This window comes from Curcuma longa, chromosome 8, assembly GCF_044706935.1.
Source record: "Curcuma longa cultivar G26 ecotype Majalengka, Jawa Barat chromosome 8, ITB_CL_G26_1.1, whole genome shotgun sequence".
NCBI classification, from domain to species: Eukaryota; Viridiplantae; Streptophyta; class Magnoliopsida; order Zingiberales; family Zingiberaceae; genus Curcuma; species Curcuma longa.
In genome coordinates this window covers 13,025,552-13,044,384 of record NC_133868.1, presented here as the reverse complement: position 1 = coordinate 13,044,384, position 18,833 = coordinate 13,025,552, and the positions used below count along the sequence as shown (strand labels likewise).

The window sequence follows — 18,833 nt, the reverse complement described above, 5'->3', positions numbered from 1 at the left end:
CGGTACGGATTTTTTTTGGACATTTAAAAGTTGCAGTTATATACATTTATCTCAGTTATGAACTGCAGATGTGCAAGACACGGAGTGACCTCTTCGTCATCATCGACATCATAACATGCTTTTGCTAACCATTTAGAATCAACTATATAAATCTTATTTGTCTATTGAAGTCTATACGAGACTAAAACATGAAATGAGCACAGACTAGCAACATAACAAGGAGAGAAGAAAAACAATCGGCATTTAGAATTGCATATAACAGACTAAATTGTAATGTCAAAATGCAAGAACACAATGATGTTGGACGGAATAAACTGTTGCCACAGAAGAAACCTGAGAACAATCAACAAGCCTGCTTCTTTTAAAATATCAAGTTCTCTGCTGATAGACCTTGGATGCTGCTTTCAATAAACCAGCATTGGGCTTAGGTTATTGATCTAAGAATTTACGCTGTTAATTACACAAAAAAAACAGTCAAATAATGTTTATGGCAGACTAGGAGGGAAATCAAAGGTAGAGAACCTATGCACCCAGGCAGTGCCTCTTCAGATCCCTCATATTCTGACACTCTGTCTTGTTTTGATCATTCGCTTTAATGCTGCGAGCCAGAAGTTGCACTCATCCCAGTCGCTCGTAGTCAAAATCACCTACCAAAACATAGCAAAGTTTCAATCACCAGGAAAGTTGTACAAAGTTAGGATGATACACCCTTTTGGGGGCATATGTTTGCAACGGTTTTAAATTATTAGGGTTTCCTTAACAAGGCTAGGTTGATAGTTGGTACCATAATGAGGTAACCCTTTGAAGAGGAGTCAAAACAACCTCCATTATAGAACTACATACCATTCCTTTTAGTAACAAATCACCTTGAATGAGCAAGCAAACTGAAGTATCATGAGGCCGAATAAATGTGAAGGTAGAACATGTCGATTAATTTAAAAGCTGAATCATCTGAATCATTGTGACATCAAATTCCTTGTTAATGTGCAATAGTTTTTTTACTAAGCAATTTCTTGTATCTTAAAAAAAAAAAATCATGGCATGTAGGAACAAGGGTATCACATTGCTACAGGAAAATGTGAAAAAAAAAAAACGAAGCTCAAACAGAGAAAGTATAGCTTGAAGGTTAACCAAATTCCTAAATAGAGCATGGAAAGTTTCTGGTTAAAGAATGAAAGGAGGACCATAATAATTAAACTAATATACCTGAATATGCAATGCAGCAGCAAAATCTCCGCTATCTAATGCCTGGCAAAGCTGAGTAAGTTTTGCAGCAGCATTAGGAGAGATATCACCACTATTGAGTTTTACAAATAATGATCCAATTTTCCTAGAGTTATCTTCAATTTCCCTCTTTTTAGGTGCACTTGCATGTGCTCCTCCAAGAGCTGCTGAAGTTTCATTATAGAGTCTTGTCAATGTGGTAACAACCGGCTTCAATTCAGCTGCAAGAGCACACATGAGAAACATGGATGTCAACAGAAACCAACCACTTTGGTAGTATGAGCAAACTTGTCCAGCACAGATAATAACTATAATAAAAAATAGCAAATTAAATTTAAACTAATTATTTGCCAAAAAGAAAGTATTAATTAAAGAGCAAGTTGGACATATCAGCCTCAAAATAGCAAAAGATTGGAAGACGCCATAAAAGTCTCAAGTTTCCTCTTTTAGGTCTCATAAGTGAAGATAACTAGGAGGATTCAACTCCCTAAGCAGCCAATATCTTGTAAGGCCTTGGAGCAACGTGCTCAATAAGGACAAGTTGTTGATAATGGGAGAAATTTAAAATCCCAATGAATACAATACAAAAGTCAAATTCAACTAGATTAAAGTATCCCAGGAAATTCATACAATGACCAATGAGATCATGGTTAGTTATACCAATGCACACCATGCAAAACTTGATGGACTGGATAGAATAGTGAGATGAGTGAATTGAACGAGAAATAAGGATCAGCCAAGCCAGGCAGAAGCAGATCATTGCACCAACAATAAGTCAAACAGTATGAGTGACAAATAAAGGATTGGACATATTGTACGGGGGGTCAGACAAGCTTGGTGAACCAAAATAAAGAAATCGACTAAGAGTTGTGGGGATGAACCTGAACAGCTAATCCAGTGGGGAAATGGATGGACCAAGCATGTCAAACTAGCTAATTTAATTAAATTGGGTGGATGAGCTAAAGATAAAATGAATCATTCTGTCAATGCAACTAAATGGATCATCACACTTATCATTGCATTCCCATCTATGTTCTTATTTCCATTCTCATTCCATTCAATTCCACTCCATTCCTTTCCATTTCATCCTACAAACAAGGCATTAAGATATAACCATGACCCACTTTCACACTTTAATAAGAAGCCTCAAAACATATAGGATAGGGATTAAGCACTCAACTGAATAGATAACTTAAGAAAATCACCTCATACGTCAGATTGGACCAATCCAAAGTTGATGAAATTAGAAACCTGTGGCCTGGGTCAACTGCCTATAAGGACATTGTAATTGACATATAATATGACTAAAGCATCTTCTACTTAAATTCCTAACTGACACAAGATTAGAATGCGTGTTGAGGAAATTTTGGGGACCAAGAAAGCTCAACAAATATGGAAGATTAAGCAAAGGAAGGAGTTTAATCTTGAAGCAATTAATCTAATGTCCAAGTTCACCCTGAGATTAATAAGACAATAACTGCACATCTCCCTAGATTTGGTAACAATACCAAGATAGGATTGGATTGGTTGCATGAAGATACCCACAAGATATGTGAAACAAGTAGCATGAGATGTTTTAAATTATTAATGAATAACCTAGTGCGTTATTACAAGAAAATCAAAAGCAAGAGATGGCAATGAATAAAAAACTTACTCAAATAAAAAGTGAAATATTGAGGGGAAGGGTGTTTTGGCTGTCCCTAAATGACATAATTCTTCCAGGTGAATAACTAGAACTTATTCTTTATTTCCTAATAGATTGAGGTTCATTTTGTATAATTTCTTCATTTTGTGCAAGTTTAGTTTCATCTTTAATTTTGAGTTTTATTTCATCTGAGTCATTTCTAGCTCCCCCAGATTTAGCGCTCCCAAGGGTTAGTTTTTCAAAGTCAATTTCAACTTGTTTACCCAAATGTTGATCTATTTGTGAACATGGATAAGTTTAGGAGCACAATTAACTCCATTAGGGAAGGAAAATTACCAGGCACGTTTGATGTATCAGCTGTTTGCACTGTAGGTGGAGGGGTTGAAGGAGCAGCAGATGTCTGTGATTGTGATAGTTTTGTAGGGCTTGAAGGTTGTGCAGGACTCATGCCAGGTGTATGGGCAAAATTTGGGTTAGGAACTGGCATGAAACCCTTTTGTCCTGTGGCAGGAGCAGCAGGTTGGGTAAATCTGTTCCCAGTGACAGCTGTTGGTTGAGGTCCACCAATACCATGTGAAGGATTAAATGAAGATCCAGATTGATAAACAGAATTGGCAAAGCTCTGAAGAAAAAGAGAAAATTTAGTAAGATCACAAGCAACCAATACTGAGTATAGAAAAAAAAAATAAGCGTACTGGATATAGCTGAGAACCCAAGCTAGGTTGCTGATATTGCTCCACATTTCTAAGAGCAGCAGGGGCTGCAGGAACGAATGGTTTTATTGTTGACTGTGGAGCAACAGCAGGTGGAGTTTGCTGTGATCAAAATAAATTAGTATAGCATATGCATTCATCTGAATAAATAGACAAGACGTCCCACAAAACTAGTACTACTGCACATGTAAGAAAGAAAAGTTGGGATGTTTGATGTGTGCAGATTTGATGTGGAAAAGAAGCAACCATAGCAAACGTATATTACACATGGTGTAAGAAGAAATTGTCAGTCAAAATTAATTTATAACTGACAAGTTGCATACCCATTGCAATAAGAAAATCACTATGTATTGTGGTGACTGGGTCTTCTAGTCTCAGCTAATTTATGAAACAAGCAACCATGATCAATGATCATATCCCATAAGAATAAAGAACATACTTCTACAGTTTGATTGCACCAAGTTTTAGCTCATAACATTATAGAACTCATTAGGTGAGAATTCAGTTAGGAGGTCATATCTAAAAAACACTGGAACAGGAATGTGTAACTTGTTATATTAATTGCACCAAGTTTTAGCTCATAACATTATAGAACTCATTTAGGTGAGAATTCAGTTAGGAGGTCATATCTAAAAAACACTGGAACAGGAATGTGTAACTTGTTATATTTTCTCCTACATAAAATACAGAGTAATCTTAGAGGACAATATCATTCTGTGCTGGGGGTTTAGTCCCCAGATAAAAGTACCGTATCATGTCAACAAATTAGCAAACTTCTGCATGCACCAAAGCATACTACGATGAATTTAAATAAATTTTACTCCTTTAATCACCTTCTACCTAGTTGATTTACATGCAAAAATAAGATAGCTAATTTACTCCTAACAATAAGACATTTGATTAACTTCTACAAATAAGACAATAACACTTAGATAGTAATAAACATTTAATTTTGTAGTAACATCCAGCACCAACACTCATCAAATTTTGACATGTGATACAACATGCATCAATACAAATGGTTTTACTTATTTTATCCTCTTCCACTTACTTTCATAAAGAAGATTATCACTTAAATTGTGGAATTTGAAATGTTTTGCTCAATTGTTTAATTTCAATGCATATCAAAATGAATTCAAATAAATTTATACTCGTTTAATTTTCTTCTACTTGTTTACTTTTAAACACAAGACCATAGGAATTAGAAAATCAAGCGAATTTAGAATTTTTGAAATAAACATGCCATAAAAAGCATTAATTGTATTCATCTTAGCATGCTTCAACGTGTGTTGAGTGTTGGCAGTATCATAGTCATTGGCACAACATAGGCAGGATGATCAGCTGCTAATAACAAGTTTGGTAATTTTCGATAGTACTTACTGGCATGGTATGACATTTTAAAGCCTGGTCTTAGTCATGCCATTTCTGTAGATGATTGTCCAATAAACTAATGCAATTTACAATGTCCTTCTTGTGAAATATAGAGGCCTCTTTCTATTTTATTCATGAAGAAAATTTTAAAAGAAAAGTATAAGTTAGGAGCCTGCCTGACAAAAGCAAGCAGCATGCATAGTGAAAGGGACCACCACAGATTTTTCTCACCACACCAGCTGCGTCATTCAATCAATCATCATGTGTGAAATCTTTGGAATAGAAATGAATTATATGTGCTCCTTTAACTCTGGTGTTATAACTTACTAATGACATTACAATTAACTTATTACACTTTTTCTTCTGTATACTCCCCATTTCTTCATTTCTTCTTCTTCTAGTTCTCCCCTAATTCATTCTCAATGAACAGGGAGTAATTAAGATTTTTCTATATCTTACTAAAGTACATCAATTCAACCACAACTGCTTTCTTCTTGACATTATGATGCAAATGGTTTACCTAGCTTCCTACCTCTTCCTCTTATATTCCATCAGTTACATGGCCCTTCTACTGTGTTTTTTGAACCTAATGAACACAAATGAAAAGATTCAGTCACTATTTAGGAGGGCCCAATTCAGAATTACGATTCCTAGTTGTATCGAATTCCAATTGGATAAAACACTGATGCACATACCCAGCATTTGCTGTGCATAGGCAACTATGCAAGTAGATCCAAAATCCATAGTCAATGTATAAATAGAACAGCTGCTGAAAATAAATATTTTTTGGTAGGTAAATGTACTATAGAACAAACTTGATGTTTGGTAATCAAAATGATAAATTAATTATCTAGAGATTGATCAAAGAACAAAGGTGGCATAAACACTAGATATTAAACAATTACCTGCACAACCTGGTTTGTCTGAGGTGGTATAAACATTTGAGTTGGCCTTGGTGGTTGGTAACTCACAGTGTTGCTAAAAGCAGGGAACTGTGGTTGCACAGGCTGATATCCTCCGTAGGCAGTACTAGCAGACTGGTGATACCCTTCAGCATATTGAACGCTAGCAATATTGTGATGAGGTTGGGGTAGAGGCTGGGTAAGGCCCTTGTCCTAAATTTGTTAAACAAAATTCAAGTAGATAAGTTGTAGCTTACACAGAGATACTTTAGAAAGAGAAAATCAAGACACAAGATTTTCTAGCATAAACCTGATAATAGTTCTGTGAGTGGTCCACATATCCAGTGTGATCTGCACCATAAACAGCTTCAGCTTGTTGGATGGAACTTTCATAGCTCAGACTGTTGGGTGCCCCCTCCTCTAGTAAAGAATATCAAGAGAATGAAATTAGAAATGTATTAGCATTGTAGAGCAAAAACTTACCTAGATTGAAAGGACTGTTTATATCATCTTCAGAAAAAGAAGAGTGAAGAGGAGAGCAAAAGCCAAACATGAGAAAAAACTATAGAAAATGGAGAGAAAGAATGTCCAATACCTAATAATGGGAAATTATATTTTACTTCTTTGAGGAAACAACAATGAAAAGAGGCTCAATTAAAGCAACAGGTTTATAATCTGGACCAGCTAAGGCCCATGATGATTTGAAGTATGGAAGGATTAAGTGCAAATATAAGGTTCTTCATTAGACAAGCAAAGACAATTAGCTGACAACGAAATGCTCTAAAATACCAAGCTAATAGATTTGTGCTGAACTGCAAATTTTATGCAACACAAACATTACAGAAATACTCATAGTCCACTAAGGGTAATGGCACAAATTTTAGGTAAGAGCAACTTGTTAAAAGTATGTGGGTATCAACAAAACAACAAAACTATGCAAATAAACCAAAATTATTTAAACAAGAAAAGCTATAAAATATCTATGAAGAAACCTTTTGTGGATAGAGAAATCCGATCTCTCAATATAGTAAGCTCGCGTGAAGGTTCATCTGGCTCCAAAAGTTTTAAATACTCCAATGCAGTTGTCAAAAGCCCTTGGTTAGCTAGTAATTCAGCATAATTCTCCACAAGCTTAGACAAAGAAGCACTAAACCGTTTATGACCAGTTGCAAGGGTGAGAACAATAGTCTTTTCCATCAAATCCTATCACAAAGTAACAGTCCATCAATGCTTCTGATTTCCAAAAGTGACAATTGAACTTGTGAAATACCTGAAGAAGATCTATGTAAGTCCTTCCATCACTATCAGACTTCAGGCTATAAGACCAAATCTCCACGGTTTTGTCTACATTCCCAGCACAGATATAGCAGAAAGTGGCGGCAAGGGTATTTCCCACGGTCAAAAGTCTTACACCTAGAGTGTCACACAGGACAGTCCATTGGTCTTTCTCGGCAAACTGTTACATAATTATAATCAAATAAATTAGCATTTTCTGATAGTATACATGAGATTGTGTAATCAGGAATTTTCTGACAGCAAGGGCTAAGAAACATGAAACAGCACTTGTACAATGATGAGAAGCATGACAAAAAAGGCAGCAAGCATCCATGTACAGAAGCAATTATAAAACTTCATCCTAGCATGAATTGAGATCCTTGCAATTTCTATTAATCAATTTACTATAGAGCTCAAGGCAGTGTATATTAAACATAGAATGCAAGAATTCAGAAGACATTTATATTTCTCATTGACAGAAATCAACACTGCTGTAGAACCAAATGTAACATGAAAGCACATTTTTAAAATTCACGTCAAATTGTAGATGGTCAAGAAAATAGTCCCATTCCAGATGGTGCGGCAGTAAATTTGTTCAATCCGGTAGAATTTCCTGATTAGGACTGTTCACAGGAATGTTATTTGATATGACACATTTTATTGCATATACCAGAAGGTAGATTGCTTGGCCCAATAGCTATCGAATCATAGTAGGGCCTTCATAATTTAACAGATTAGAATTCTTTGCCAAACTTGAAGACTGTGGATAGTGAAAAAGGAGCAAATGCACAAGAAGATAACAGAATCAGGGTTATGATTAGCTCATTTGCCCTTTCTCTCAATGGCCCTTCTGCTTGCTTACAAGGAAAAACTTTAGCCTCCAGACAATTCACAACCACAATGAATTTCCAACATACTCCCCTATCGTACCTCCCTCCAAATTCCTTTGCCGAGAACACATCCACAAAGTCATTGCTGGAAAAAATTGAAGCAACAATCAAGGAAATACAATTTACCGCCATCACACGATGAATCTTCCTACACAATTCCTTATTGAACCTTCCTCCAAATTAACTTGCCGAGTTTACCTCCACAGTTGCTGACAACATGAATAAACTGCAGCCAATCTAGTGCTTACATGCTTAAAGTAAGTGTATGATTGGCTAAGATGCCACCCTTTTCAAGCTGCAAGAGCCAAAGTCTTTGTACCTTGATTATACTAGTTAACGGTGCAAGAATACGAGTATTGTTCTATTTTATTCAACCTAAATGTATAACTATAGTATTAAATTCATTGCCAAATAGGTAATTTAGATGAAGAGACTGAAAAGTTCCCAACATCTGACTAGCCAGTGTTGACAAATAGAAAACCATATAGTGCTCTGTCCTTGTTTCACACTAAAATTTCAAAAGTATAAGCCTGCCAGTGCTATTGAAGAGAAAAACAAAGTTCATTCAGTTAAAGCCTATGCTTAATGCATATGTCAGGCTAAGTTTTTTCAATGAAGGGTTCTAATTTCTTGTCTAAACTGAATTGACATTTATTGTTGTTCACCATATCAGTTCTCTAAGCCTTGAATATTTTAGTAAAACAAAATAGATGCTTCGCTTGCAAGTGTGCTTCAAAACAAATCTTTGCTTATTTGTTCGCCTTAACTTTTAGCCTGTTCATAGACATTTGGTTTCAGTTGGATTACACTGGCATGGCAGGGAAGTTACCATGAGGATAACTAAATTAATGGAGAGGCAACCAGATGAAAGGGACTAATGACTTACTCTAGTGATTATCCAAGTTTCAATATGTTACGTGTAGCAGGAAAAACTGGAAAATAGAAATGAAAAACTGGAAAATAGAAATCACATGCATATAAAAGAACTCATTCTAAAAAGATGTTAGCATAAATTAATCAATTAGATAATTGGAGAAACAAGGGGAATCCAGAGACAAAAACAATGTTAAGCTGGTAAAATATTTAGCAAAGTTTTATGAGCTTACCGTACAGAGAAGAGCTAGTGTTTCCTTCCATAAGTTTAAGGGCCTGGTATTAACTAGGGCCATGAGATCATTATTCACCATTGCAGATACAACCTCAAAAATGAGTATCAATCAAAGTCAGTACAATATCCAGAAACAGAGTAGATAAAAACAAAATCTATACATGCATCCTTGAACAATCTAAATACTTATACAACGGATGAACCAGTAACATCCTCATGACTATGGACAATATGCTAACATGAAATATTAATACCTTCAGATATGGTGTCAAACTACTCTTAAGGTATTGATCACGTGTAGTTTCCCATAATGATGGACCACCAGCATGAGCAATTACCAATGCATCAGCCATTCTATTTGCAGCAATGCACTTTAAAACTGCTTCTTTGTAGTTACCAACAACCAAAGCATGTTGAATGCTATCATCAAATGAAGGATCTGAACTACCGATGGGTCCTTCAGGGTCACTCTGAACCTGTTCCCCAATAGGAACCTTACTGTCCTGATCAGCTAAATTGTCTTCACAAATTGGGGGGTTGTTAAAGAACTCCTCCCCATTGTCAATAGCAAATGCACTTGCTTGACCTTGAAACAATGGAGAACTATCGAGGCTAAGATTATTCTCTAATTGCTTCCCAAGATTATCAATACTATCACTGCTCTCATTTGGAACAGTGAAGCCAAGATGACAAAGTAACTTAGTCCTAGCTGTTCCCTCTTCATCAAACATTATCTTCAGGAAGTTCCAAGTTTCTTTATCATCTTCACATCTGATAAAGGGAAGCAAATGAACAAAGAAAGTTGTAATTTCATAGTTGGCAATAAATACTTGTACAAAATACATACAGAGCATCTTGTGATTTTTGTTCGCATAACGCACGGAGTGAAGACTTATCCCCATTTTGCACTGCAGCTTCAAATCCAGTAGAACGATTCACCAAACTATGCTCGGTGACTAGATCATGAACATATACCTAAAGAAAAAAGGGAATTAAACTAAAAACCACTAAATTGGAGTTGATGATGTAATGTCAGATTTACCTCTGAGACAGAGTGTGGAGCTCCTCCTGGAGCTAATTGACCAGGCCGAAATGAAACAAGTTTGCCACCAAAAGCAAATGATACACCAGTTGGGCGCTTCAACCACTTTGGAGCTCTCGGCCGTACTGTAAAGACAAGACATGTATATATATATAACGAGTTAGTAAATTTTTCATGTCACAAAAACATTTGAATACAATCAGTTTAAGACAGTAACTCTTATGTAATTGGAGGACTCACTCACTCTAATTAATCAAGTTAGTGTCCTCATAATGATGTGGAACATGACCCACAGCAAACATCATGAAGCCTTTATATAGGCATTACACAGCCCCTTCCTCACATGGCAAGGACTTAATATTTTCTAAAAATTTCTGTACTATAAAAAAAATCTTACAGTTATCTAAAGCCAAACTTATTACTATGAATGGTTTAAGGAATTAACTATACTTGGTATTGTAACTTGGAATAATGCTTTCAACCAGGGTTTAAAATCTCGTGCCGAGCCGGTCGAAACGGCCGAAATTTTTCGTTCCGCCCGCCGACCGGCACCGGCACGGCCCGGCACAGCCCATCCCAGCTGCCAGAGTCGCGCGACTCCGGCGGCAAAATTATAATGTGGGGTAATTTAAATAGGCTTTATTATATCCTATAAAATTATCAAAAAAATTATTTTTTATTTTTAAATATTTATATTAAATTTTTAATTTTAATTAATATATTTTATATTTTAAAAATACCGAAACTATACCGGCACGGTACGATACGGTACCGAAACTGTATCGTTCCGGTCCGGGACCGAAACTCCGGTACGGCTCGATATTTTAAACCTTGCTTGCAGCACCTTGTTGCAGCGAAACATTTAATAGGATCAAATTAACATAGCGAGCAATTTCATACACTTTGGAAGACTGATTTTCACCAGTGAACAGGTCATTGTGATCATCAAGATGTGAAGCATGATAAGTAGCAATTATGAAGTCTGTGGATAAATTTTACAACCCTCCTTTGTTTCATGGCAAGAACTTAATATTTTCTTTAAAATTGTAAAATATAATCAGTGAAAATCTTACAACTCTTTGATAGTGAACTTATTATGTTTGGTTTAAGGAATAAAAAATATAGGATTATACAATAGAATAATTTCATGAATAAAAAAGTAATAGCACGATCTAAATTATGCAGGGCAGCACTTTGATGTTGGCTAGGATTGAAGATGACAGTGACTTAAGTATAGAGTGCATAAGCTACATGCAAAAAATTGTTTTATTAGGACCAAGTAATAACCAATTAGAATTTGAATGTTCAAAGAAGAATTCTCAATGGTGGGTAAAGCAACATACCAGGAGCACCAAATTCACCCTCTGCAGCTGCATACCTACTACAAGCCTGCATTAAAAAAATTCAATTAGAATTCAGAACTCAATCACAAGACAATAAAATGACTGACTTGAGAAATGAATATCCATCAATATTCTGGTGTCTAATACCTTGTACAGTGATCTCTAACAAGCCACATTTGAGCAGAAACTAAAAACATCCTAGCAGAAGCATGAACTTCTGTTTTAATTGCCTAAGCGATTTAGGGAGGAGGCCACATCACATAAGCAATATGTAGTCCCCTTTCTGTGTTCCACTTAAAAGCAAATTAGGCAGGTGATTTTAAACCAATTTAAGTTGAAAATAAAAATCCTTAACCTGGTTAAGTTCTCACGACCTTTTACTCCTATTGACTCCTGACAACAAAAAAAACAACTCTCTCTACACTCACCAATGGTGATACTCTTCCTCCTATCTCATGCTGCAAATTTCTTCTCCTCTACGAAGTATGTCTTCTATAAATTTTTCCATCTTCTCTTCTCTATTTCTTCTCTTATCGTAGTAGCATCTCTCCTCATTAAACAGTGACAGCTGACAAGTGTCTGAAAGTTCCTCCATGTAATAAGATATCATCTCTATCTTCTTCTGTTCTTCTCTTTGTTATTTCTCTTCTCCCCTAAATTTTGAAATTTTCTCCACCAAAGTATGTAGCTGATGACTGCAGAAATCCTCCTTGCAGCGAGTTATAGTCACCATCTACTTCTCTTCTCTTCTAATCATTGCAACTTTTCCTCTTCTAACCATTGTAACTTTCCTCCAAAAACAATAGTTGAGAGCTGTAGAAGTGCTCGTAGCAACTATAGAATCAGCTACAACAGGCATGGGAATTCCACTGCAGCTGAATAGGAATGGTAATTGGATCCACTCCAATAAGATCTGCCGCACCTCCATGATGCATATGCGATGAAGATGGGATAAGGATTTGGTTCCTCACCCCTCAAGGCTTCAGATGTCCCACATGAAATATAATGGAAATATATATATGTGTGTGTGTGTGTAATGCTCACTTGCCCTAACTGCATCCCATTTCTTGCCATGAACCAGCCCACCACACATGAAGCGGGAATAGGAAGTTAAATATATACTCTATCAGCTCCACATCATTGCCATTCCTGTGGCTAAAGGTTTCAAATTCCTTCTAGCAACAATTTACTATGCCCTCTTTGTTTGTAGGAAGTAGGTATAAAATTTATTCAACTTCACTCTCCCTTGCGAGTTTGATTGGAATCTTCTTCTCCCCAAGTCAAAATTTGCTTCCTATGATCTTCTAATTTTCTTTGAGCACTGATTATGTTTATTTTGTATTGGACTCAATAAAAGTTGATTTCCTTATTTGGTTTTGGATTGGATGTGTTCCCGTATAATTTCCCTGGTTGTAACTTATTTGATTAACATTTTTTTCTACCAGGAACTATGAATTGATGGATTGACTAAGATAATTTATTGAATATATAGCATGCTAGTATTTTTCTAAGTTATAAGGGAACAGGATGCAAGTGGATAAGCTTGATAATAAACTTTAAGAGTTCAATGTTTGCTCAATAGAATAAATATATGAAAATGAATAAATTTGAACATTAGTTAGATCTAGCTAGTTATCATCAAAGCTCATGAACGATTTATGAACAAACTTGTTAATTAACTTGTCTAAATCTCAATTATGATTTTTATTTATTTTTTATTCAAATACATTAAATAAATATAATAATACTAAATTTTTTTAATTCTAAGTGTCTATAATATGTTAAAATTGAAAAGATAATATACTGCTTGATATATTAAATTTGTAATTTAATTAAATTATAAGGACAATAGTGTCTCTAATTGAGCACAACAAAAAGCTCAGCTTGGAGTCAATAGCATTTTCAATGAACAAGCTTGATCAAGTTTCAAAGTAAATGAAAAAGCTTGAACACAGTCAAGCTCATCTCGGCTCAATTACACTCCTAATTTTTTATCGATATAAAAATATTAATATTTTGATGCTACCCACGTATCCAAGGTTGAAAATCTTGAGTCATATTGGAGTTTTGGTCTTCTAATCGACAAATACAATTTCAACATCATATTGTGTCAATACTCAGTGCGCTTCCAAGCATGCCAAAATGAATTCAAATGAATTTTAATTTATGATCCTCAGCTAAAAAGCCATTGCATTAGCTTATAAGTCTAATCATATATGAACATATAAAATAGATTGTATATATTATTCATTCTTAATCAATAGAAACAATATACTACAAACTAAATTACGATAACACAAAATATTTCATAAATTGCATACGAATAGAAATCAAAATTACGAAATGAATATACAATTCTTAATAATGAATTCATTCTAATTGTGGAAATGTTATTGTTTTACAATAAAGTATAAATGCTTTTTAAGTGCATTTTTATCAAACAATAAGCCACTTTCACCCAATGCACTTTAGCACAAGGTGCATTTTTCAAATGCAAATCCAATGCTAAATACAGCCTAAAAAATATCCAGAGTTAGGTGTCATTACCTGTATGTTGTATATTCCAACTTTGACATCAAATGAAGAAGCTGAAATGACTCCTGGAATCTTGGGATACCAATGAACATCAAAGTTCCAGTTTGTGCTGGCCGGCAACTCACATACTATCTGCATGATTACAATTTTTTTTAAAAAAAATAGATATATATTCTATAGCTGAGAAGGATATATTGGATTGTGCATGGATAAATGCAAGGATATATTCCTTGATAAATTGAGTGCTTGCCTACCTCTCCAGAAGTTGTGTCCCAGCAGATTGTTCTATTATCCTTGGCACAGGTAAGCAAAAAATTACTATCATAGGGACACCATGACATTGCGATTACGCCTAATGAACACAGGAAATAATGAACACAAGAAAGTTGATCGCATTGAAAACAAGACTGGTACGAAATGTAACTTCTACATTGTAAGCAGTATAACAATCTGAATCAAGGAGAGCATCATGCTTTCCTACTCTAACCAGGATTTAAACTATATGAACGAATATCCCCAAAATGTCCAATGGATCTAAAAATATGCAGTTCCCCTCATCAGCTTAAATTTTCTTTTTTTGGCATTCAATCAAAGCTTCATATGATCCAGTAAAAAAATTGCCACATTTCCCTTAAGACTACATAAATAACTCAAGCTTAAGGTCTTCTAACAATACAAGCAGACATGAAAGGGGGGTTGCATGCAGAACAATATCAAAATATCTTTTTATCATCATTATTTGGAAAAAATAATGTAGCCTCATACAACTAAGCAAGGATAGATTTCAGTCATCAAAAATAAGCTCTGAAATGTCATTACATGCATACCACTTAAACTCTATTAAAGCTAGATTGCTAAAATATCCACGCTTGAACGCCAGATTGGTAAAATATCAGGTGAAATATGCTAGTATCATAACTTGCAGCTTATCAGAATGATTTGCGAAGCAACAAAAATAAGGTACTTGACTATTTCAGGGTTGGCTAAATAGTTTGGGATTTACTGATAACCTAATTTTGCTAATAAACACTGTGAAAAATTGAAGAGTTGCAAAAATATCTGAAAGAATAGATTGCAAGATGAAGAAAAATTCTGTAAAAGAACCTTTAGTATGCCCCACAAACTCTCTTAAAGGTGATATAGTTTTTCTCACATCCCAAACCTGTAGATGGAGATAGAAAGAACAATAAAATCAAACACATGCAGATTGTGCAAAATCCTTTGAATTTCTAATGTGCTTCAGAATGACATAAAAAATAAAATCAAACAAAGAACATATGTAATAATTTAGATAAGCCCTCATTAAAAAGCAGAGAAAAATCTATAACTTTATAAAGCTAAAATGTGTTGGTGATCGCCTGATCAGTCAATGTAGAAAAGCAACTACAATCATAAATCATACAACATGGAAAATTACTTTGAGAGAAGGTGAGCTATCATCATCTGATGCCACAATTAACTGGGTGGAAAGGTCAGGGTTCCACTGCAGTACAGAGCACCTTGTTCTAGATGAGTCTGCAAAACTGTTGAAGAAAGCAAGGGATTAGTAATCAAATAATTAGCTTTCCTGAATGCAAAATTATAATTATGAGCAAATAAATTAACCTTGTAACAGGTTTCTGCTGCCTTAGATCCCACACAACTGTAGCAATGAAATGTCAAATGATAAGAAATTGTTAAGTTACTTGATACCTGTAAGTGAGGTTTTAAATTAAAAAAAGATTCAGTGTAAAAAAAAATTAAGAACCTGTTATCCCATTATAAGAAGTGGATGATAATATTTGTTGAAATTTAGGGTTCCATGAAACGAAGGACACTTCAGTTTGGGCTCCAGATCCAACACTCTGCTACATAATATAACAGTAAAGTCTCTAATAAATATCAAATTTAGGTTCACCTAAGCTGTAGAAACGACATAATTAGTAATTCATAAAATTTGTTAGCGTGAAAAAATCAGCTCACCTGGAATCAGGTTGTGCCAGCAACAACTAACTACTATAAAAGGGTAGAAAATTTGAGGCAGATAAAAGAATTATACAAAAATTGAGAAAGCAATCATTACTTGAACAAGATGATCATCCAACCAAACAAAGTATCGTTGTCATCAGAAAATAATTGCTTCAAAAACCTATGCTGATGGACAACATTTTTGTTTAATCTTAGGCCAATGTACATTAAAACTCGCTCTTATTTACCAAACAGTTGTTCTATTCAATATCTGTAAATGGTCAAGGAACACCCAGAGCAATTCATTCATATATGATAACATTTATTCAGATATGGTAGTCACACTCCCTCAGAATGTCTGATTAATTGATATCAGACCACCCATTTAGTAGCGTTGGTTCAACAGGAGAGAATTATTCTCAGACATTACCTTTCAACCTGAAGATTCATGTCCATCAAGAACCAGGCTTGTCTGAGTTGACATCTAAACCCCCAAGAATTGGACAATATGGCTTTGTTTTATGTAATATCTTCCAACAATTTTGCTATTACATGATGCCAATTTTCAGTGTTTGGAAACCAACCAATAGAAGAAACATTGCATAAGAGGTCATGAGCTTCTTCCAGAGATGTAAAACAATCTTATTATGGATTTAGGGTGTAGAATTTTTGAAATTCACATTACCACCAATATATAGAAAGACAAGTTAACGTGTTAATAGTAAAGAATGATGAGCATACTAGGAATGGCATAAATTTATGGTTTTTTGGCTACTTCGATCAACTAACCAAAGTTAAAACAGGATTCATTTTGTATTTTTGAATCCAATGGAAACAATAGAAAAACTTCTCCAAGAAATTGTCAAAAAAAAAAAAAACTTTCCATTGGAACTAATAATTTCGTGCATTGAACCCAGGATACCACATTATGCAGAAAAACCTATAACTTTGAAAACAAATGTTCTATTAAGAGTGAGTACAGCCACTAAAAAATTAGTCATATGTGTTACTGTGTACAGAGTCTCACTAGAGATTTTATCAAAATCAATAGTAGTTTTCCTTGTGCATCAGATCTTCACAAGCAATATTAGCCAACTAGGAAAGATGGAAACTTCCCTCGCCACAGTTACATTTAACAACTGTGTTTGCAGTAGACACCTGGTTGTTCACAGGTGGAAGGAAAGAGAGCATTTTATGCATATTACGGTAAGCTTTAAAATTTGCTATACATATGGTGTCATCATAAGAGAAATAGCTAAATTAGCCCATTTAACGTGAATGGGCTAAATAACAGCATATGCCAACGGAGCAAAGGAATCTTGGATATTAAGTCGAGTCTGAGGTAAGAACAATACAACCATACAAATCTGAGAAATATAATTTTTTTAAATGAATTTCCCTAAACGCATTAGCGGTTATACACAAAATAATGACCAAAATGTCTATACAAAAATCGTTCCTTAAATTCATGCTTACCTTCAGAGATGGGAAAAGATTTGGTTCCGAAGGGTTTGCCAGATCCCAAATGCAAAGCTCCCCTTCATCAGCTCCGGACGCAAGTAGATGTGGTGAAAGCATGCTGAACTCCAGACCACGGACCTGACATGAAAAAAACCAGCCAATCAAACGCATCGGCAATTTTCAATGCAACGAAGCCCTTGTCTTAAGAAAAAGAGACGGTTACTAACCGATCCCACGTGCTTTTCGAGCTTCGCTACAAAAGCATCATTTTGGTCCTCGGGGCTACAATTATATAGGAAAAATTAATAACCCCATAAGATCCGGACTTTAAGCAATGCCGAGACAAAAGAATTGAAAGAATTAAACCCAGAGCACCTGATCAGCTTACGGGGATTCCAAACGCCGATGCTGCCGTCGGTGTGACCGCCAGCGATGAGGCCTAAAGCGTACTCCTCGGAGGCGGGGAGGGGCTTCGACCAAGAAAGGCGATTGAAGCGCTCGTCGCTGGGGCAGGCGCCGACGACGGGAAGCTCGTGCGCGTCGGACTGGAAATCGAGCGTGAAGATCTCGAGGTTAGCGGTGGCGCTGAAACTGAGGTCGACGGCGCCGGCCATGGTGCCGGCGGCGAAGTAGGGCGCATCGGGAGCGAAGGAGACGAGCGCCGATCGCGCAGCGCTCTTGATGCAGGCCATGGTGCGAAGCGGAAGGAGGAAGGCGAGATCCCGAGGGAGGGGGCGATGGATCTCTGCCCGATCAAGGAACGCGGAAGAGCCCTAAGCCGGGATCACAGATCTGAGTCGCTGCCTTCGGTTATGTAGAGAAAGAGAGAGTGAGAGACCGACTAGGGATAAAACGCAGGTGAAGGCCGCATGATCAAGTGGAGCACGAATCTTAGAAACGTCTGTGCGAGTAATTACTTATTAAGAATTTCTATAATACACACCGATATAATTAAATAAAATGTATTTTTTTTCTTCTATATTTATTTATCAAAATAAAGAATAAATACAAATGAGTGTATCTATACGATTAAAAAATACACTTTACTATGACTAAATATAAATATTTATTATAACTATTCATTTTAATCAGTATGACAAATTATATAGAGAGAAAAAAATCTTATTTAAATTCTCATAGGACAAAAAGAAAGGAGTGAGAAATGAGTTTATTTCCTAATTAAAAGGAAGTCTCGTGGCCTAATTAAATTTTACTTAACACCGACAATTCTCTAAATACAGATTTTACTCCATAGTAGATGTAAATTTAAGATTTCTTATTTCACGTATTCAATTTTTATAATATTCAAATTTTATTCTTTTTCTTCCATCAGCGACTTAAAATGTAAAATCAAACCTTCAAATTTAAACAGTTACT

General features: G+C 35.5%; 1 protein-coding gene across 3 annotated transcripts; it reads right to left on the bottom strand.

Annotated features, from left to right (window-relative positions):
- Positions 1-224: 224 nt before the first annotated feature.
- LOC141832887 (protein transport protein SEC31 homolog B) lies at positions 225-18,253 on the bottom strand. Of its 3 annotated transcripts, XM_074720247.1 has the most exons (23): positions 17,832-18,253; positions 17,684-17,738; positions 17,472-17,594; positions 15,796-15,895; positions 15,654-15,690; positions 15,466-15,571; positions 15,153-15,210; positions 14,303-14,400; positions 14,061-14,180; positions 11,514-11,559; positions 10,171-10,295; positions 9,976-10,103; positions 9,383-9,899; positions 9,127-9,219; positions 7,126-7,311; positions 6,848-7,058; positions 6,166-6,275; positions 5,859-6,068; positions 3,565-3,684; positions 3,206-3,491; positions 1,207-1,445; positions 523-647; positions 225-450 (listed from the first exon to the last, which is right to left on the bottom strand). In XM_074720247.1, the coding sequence occupies exons 1-22, from the start codon at positions 18,146-18,148 to the stop codon at positions 555-557; spliced, it is 3,378 nt and encodes a 1,125-aa protein (XP_074576348.1). In that variant the 5' UTR covers positions 18,149-18,253; the 3' UTR covers positions 225-450; positions 523-554. The 3 variants fall into 3 exon arrangements, with proteins under 3 accessions (XP_074576348.1, XP_074576347.1, XP_074576349.1); XM_074720246.1 differs by having other exon boundaries at positions 225-647; XM_074720248.1 differs by having other exon boundaries at positions 225-647; positions 15,796-15,892.
- Between the last annotated feature and the right edge of the window lie 580 nt (positions 18,254-18,833).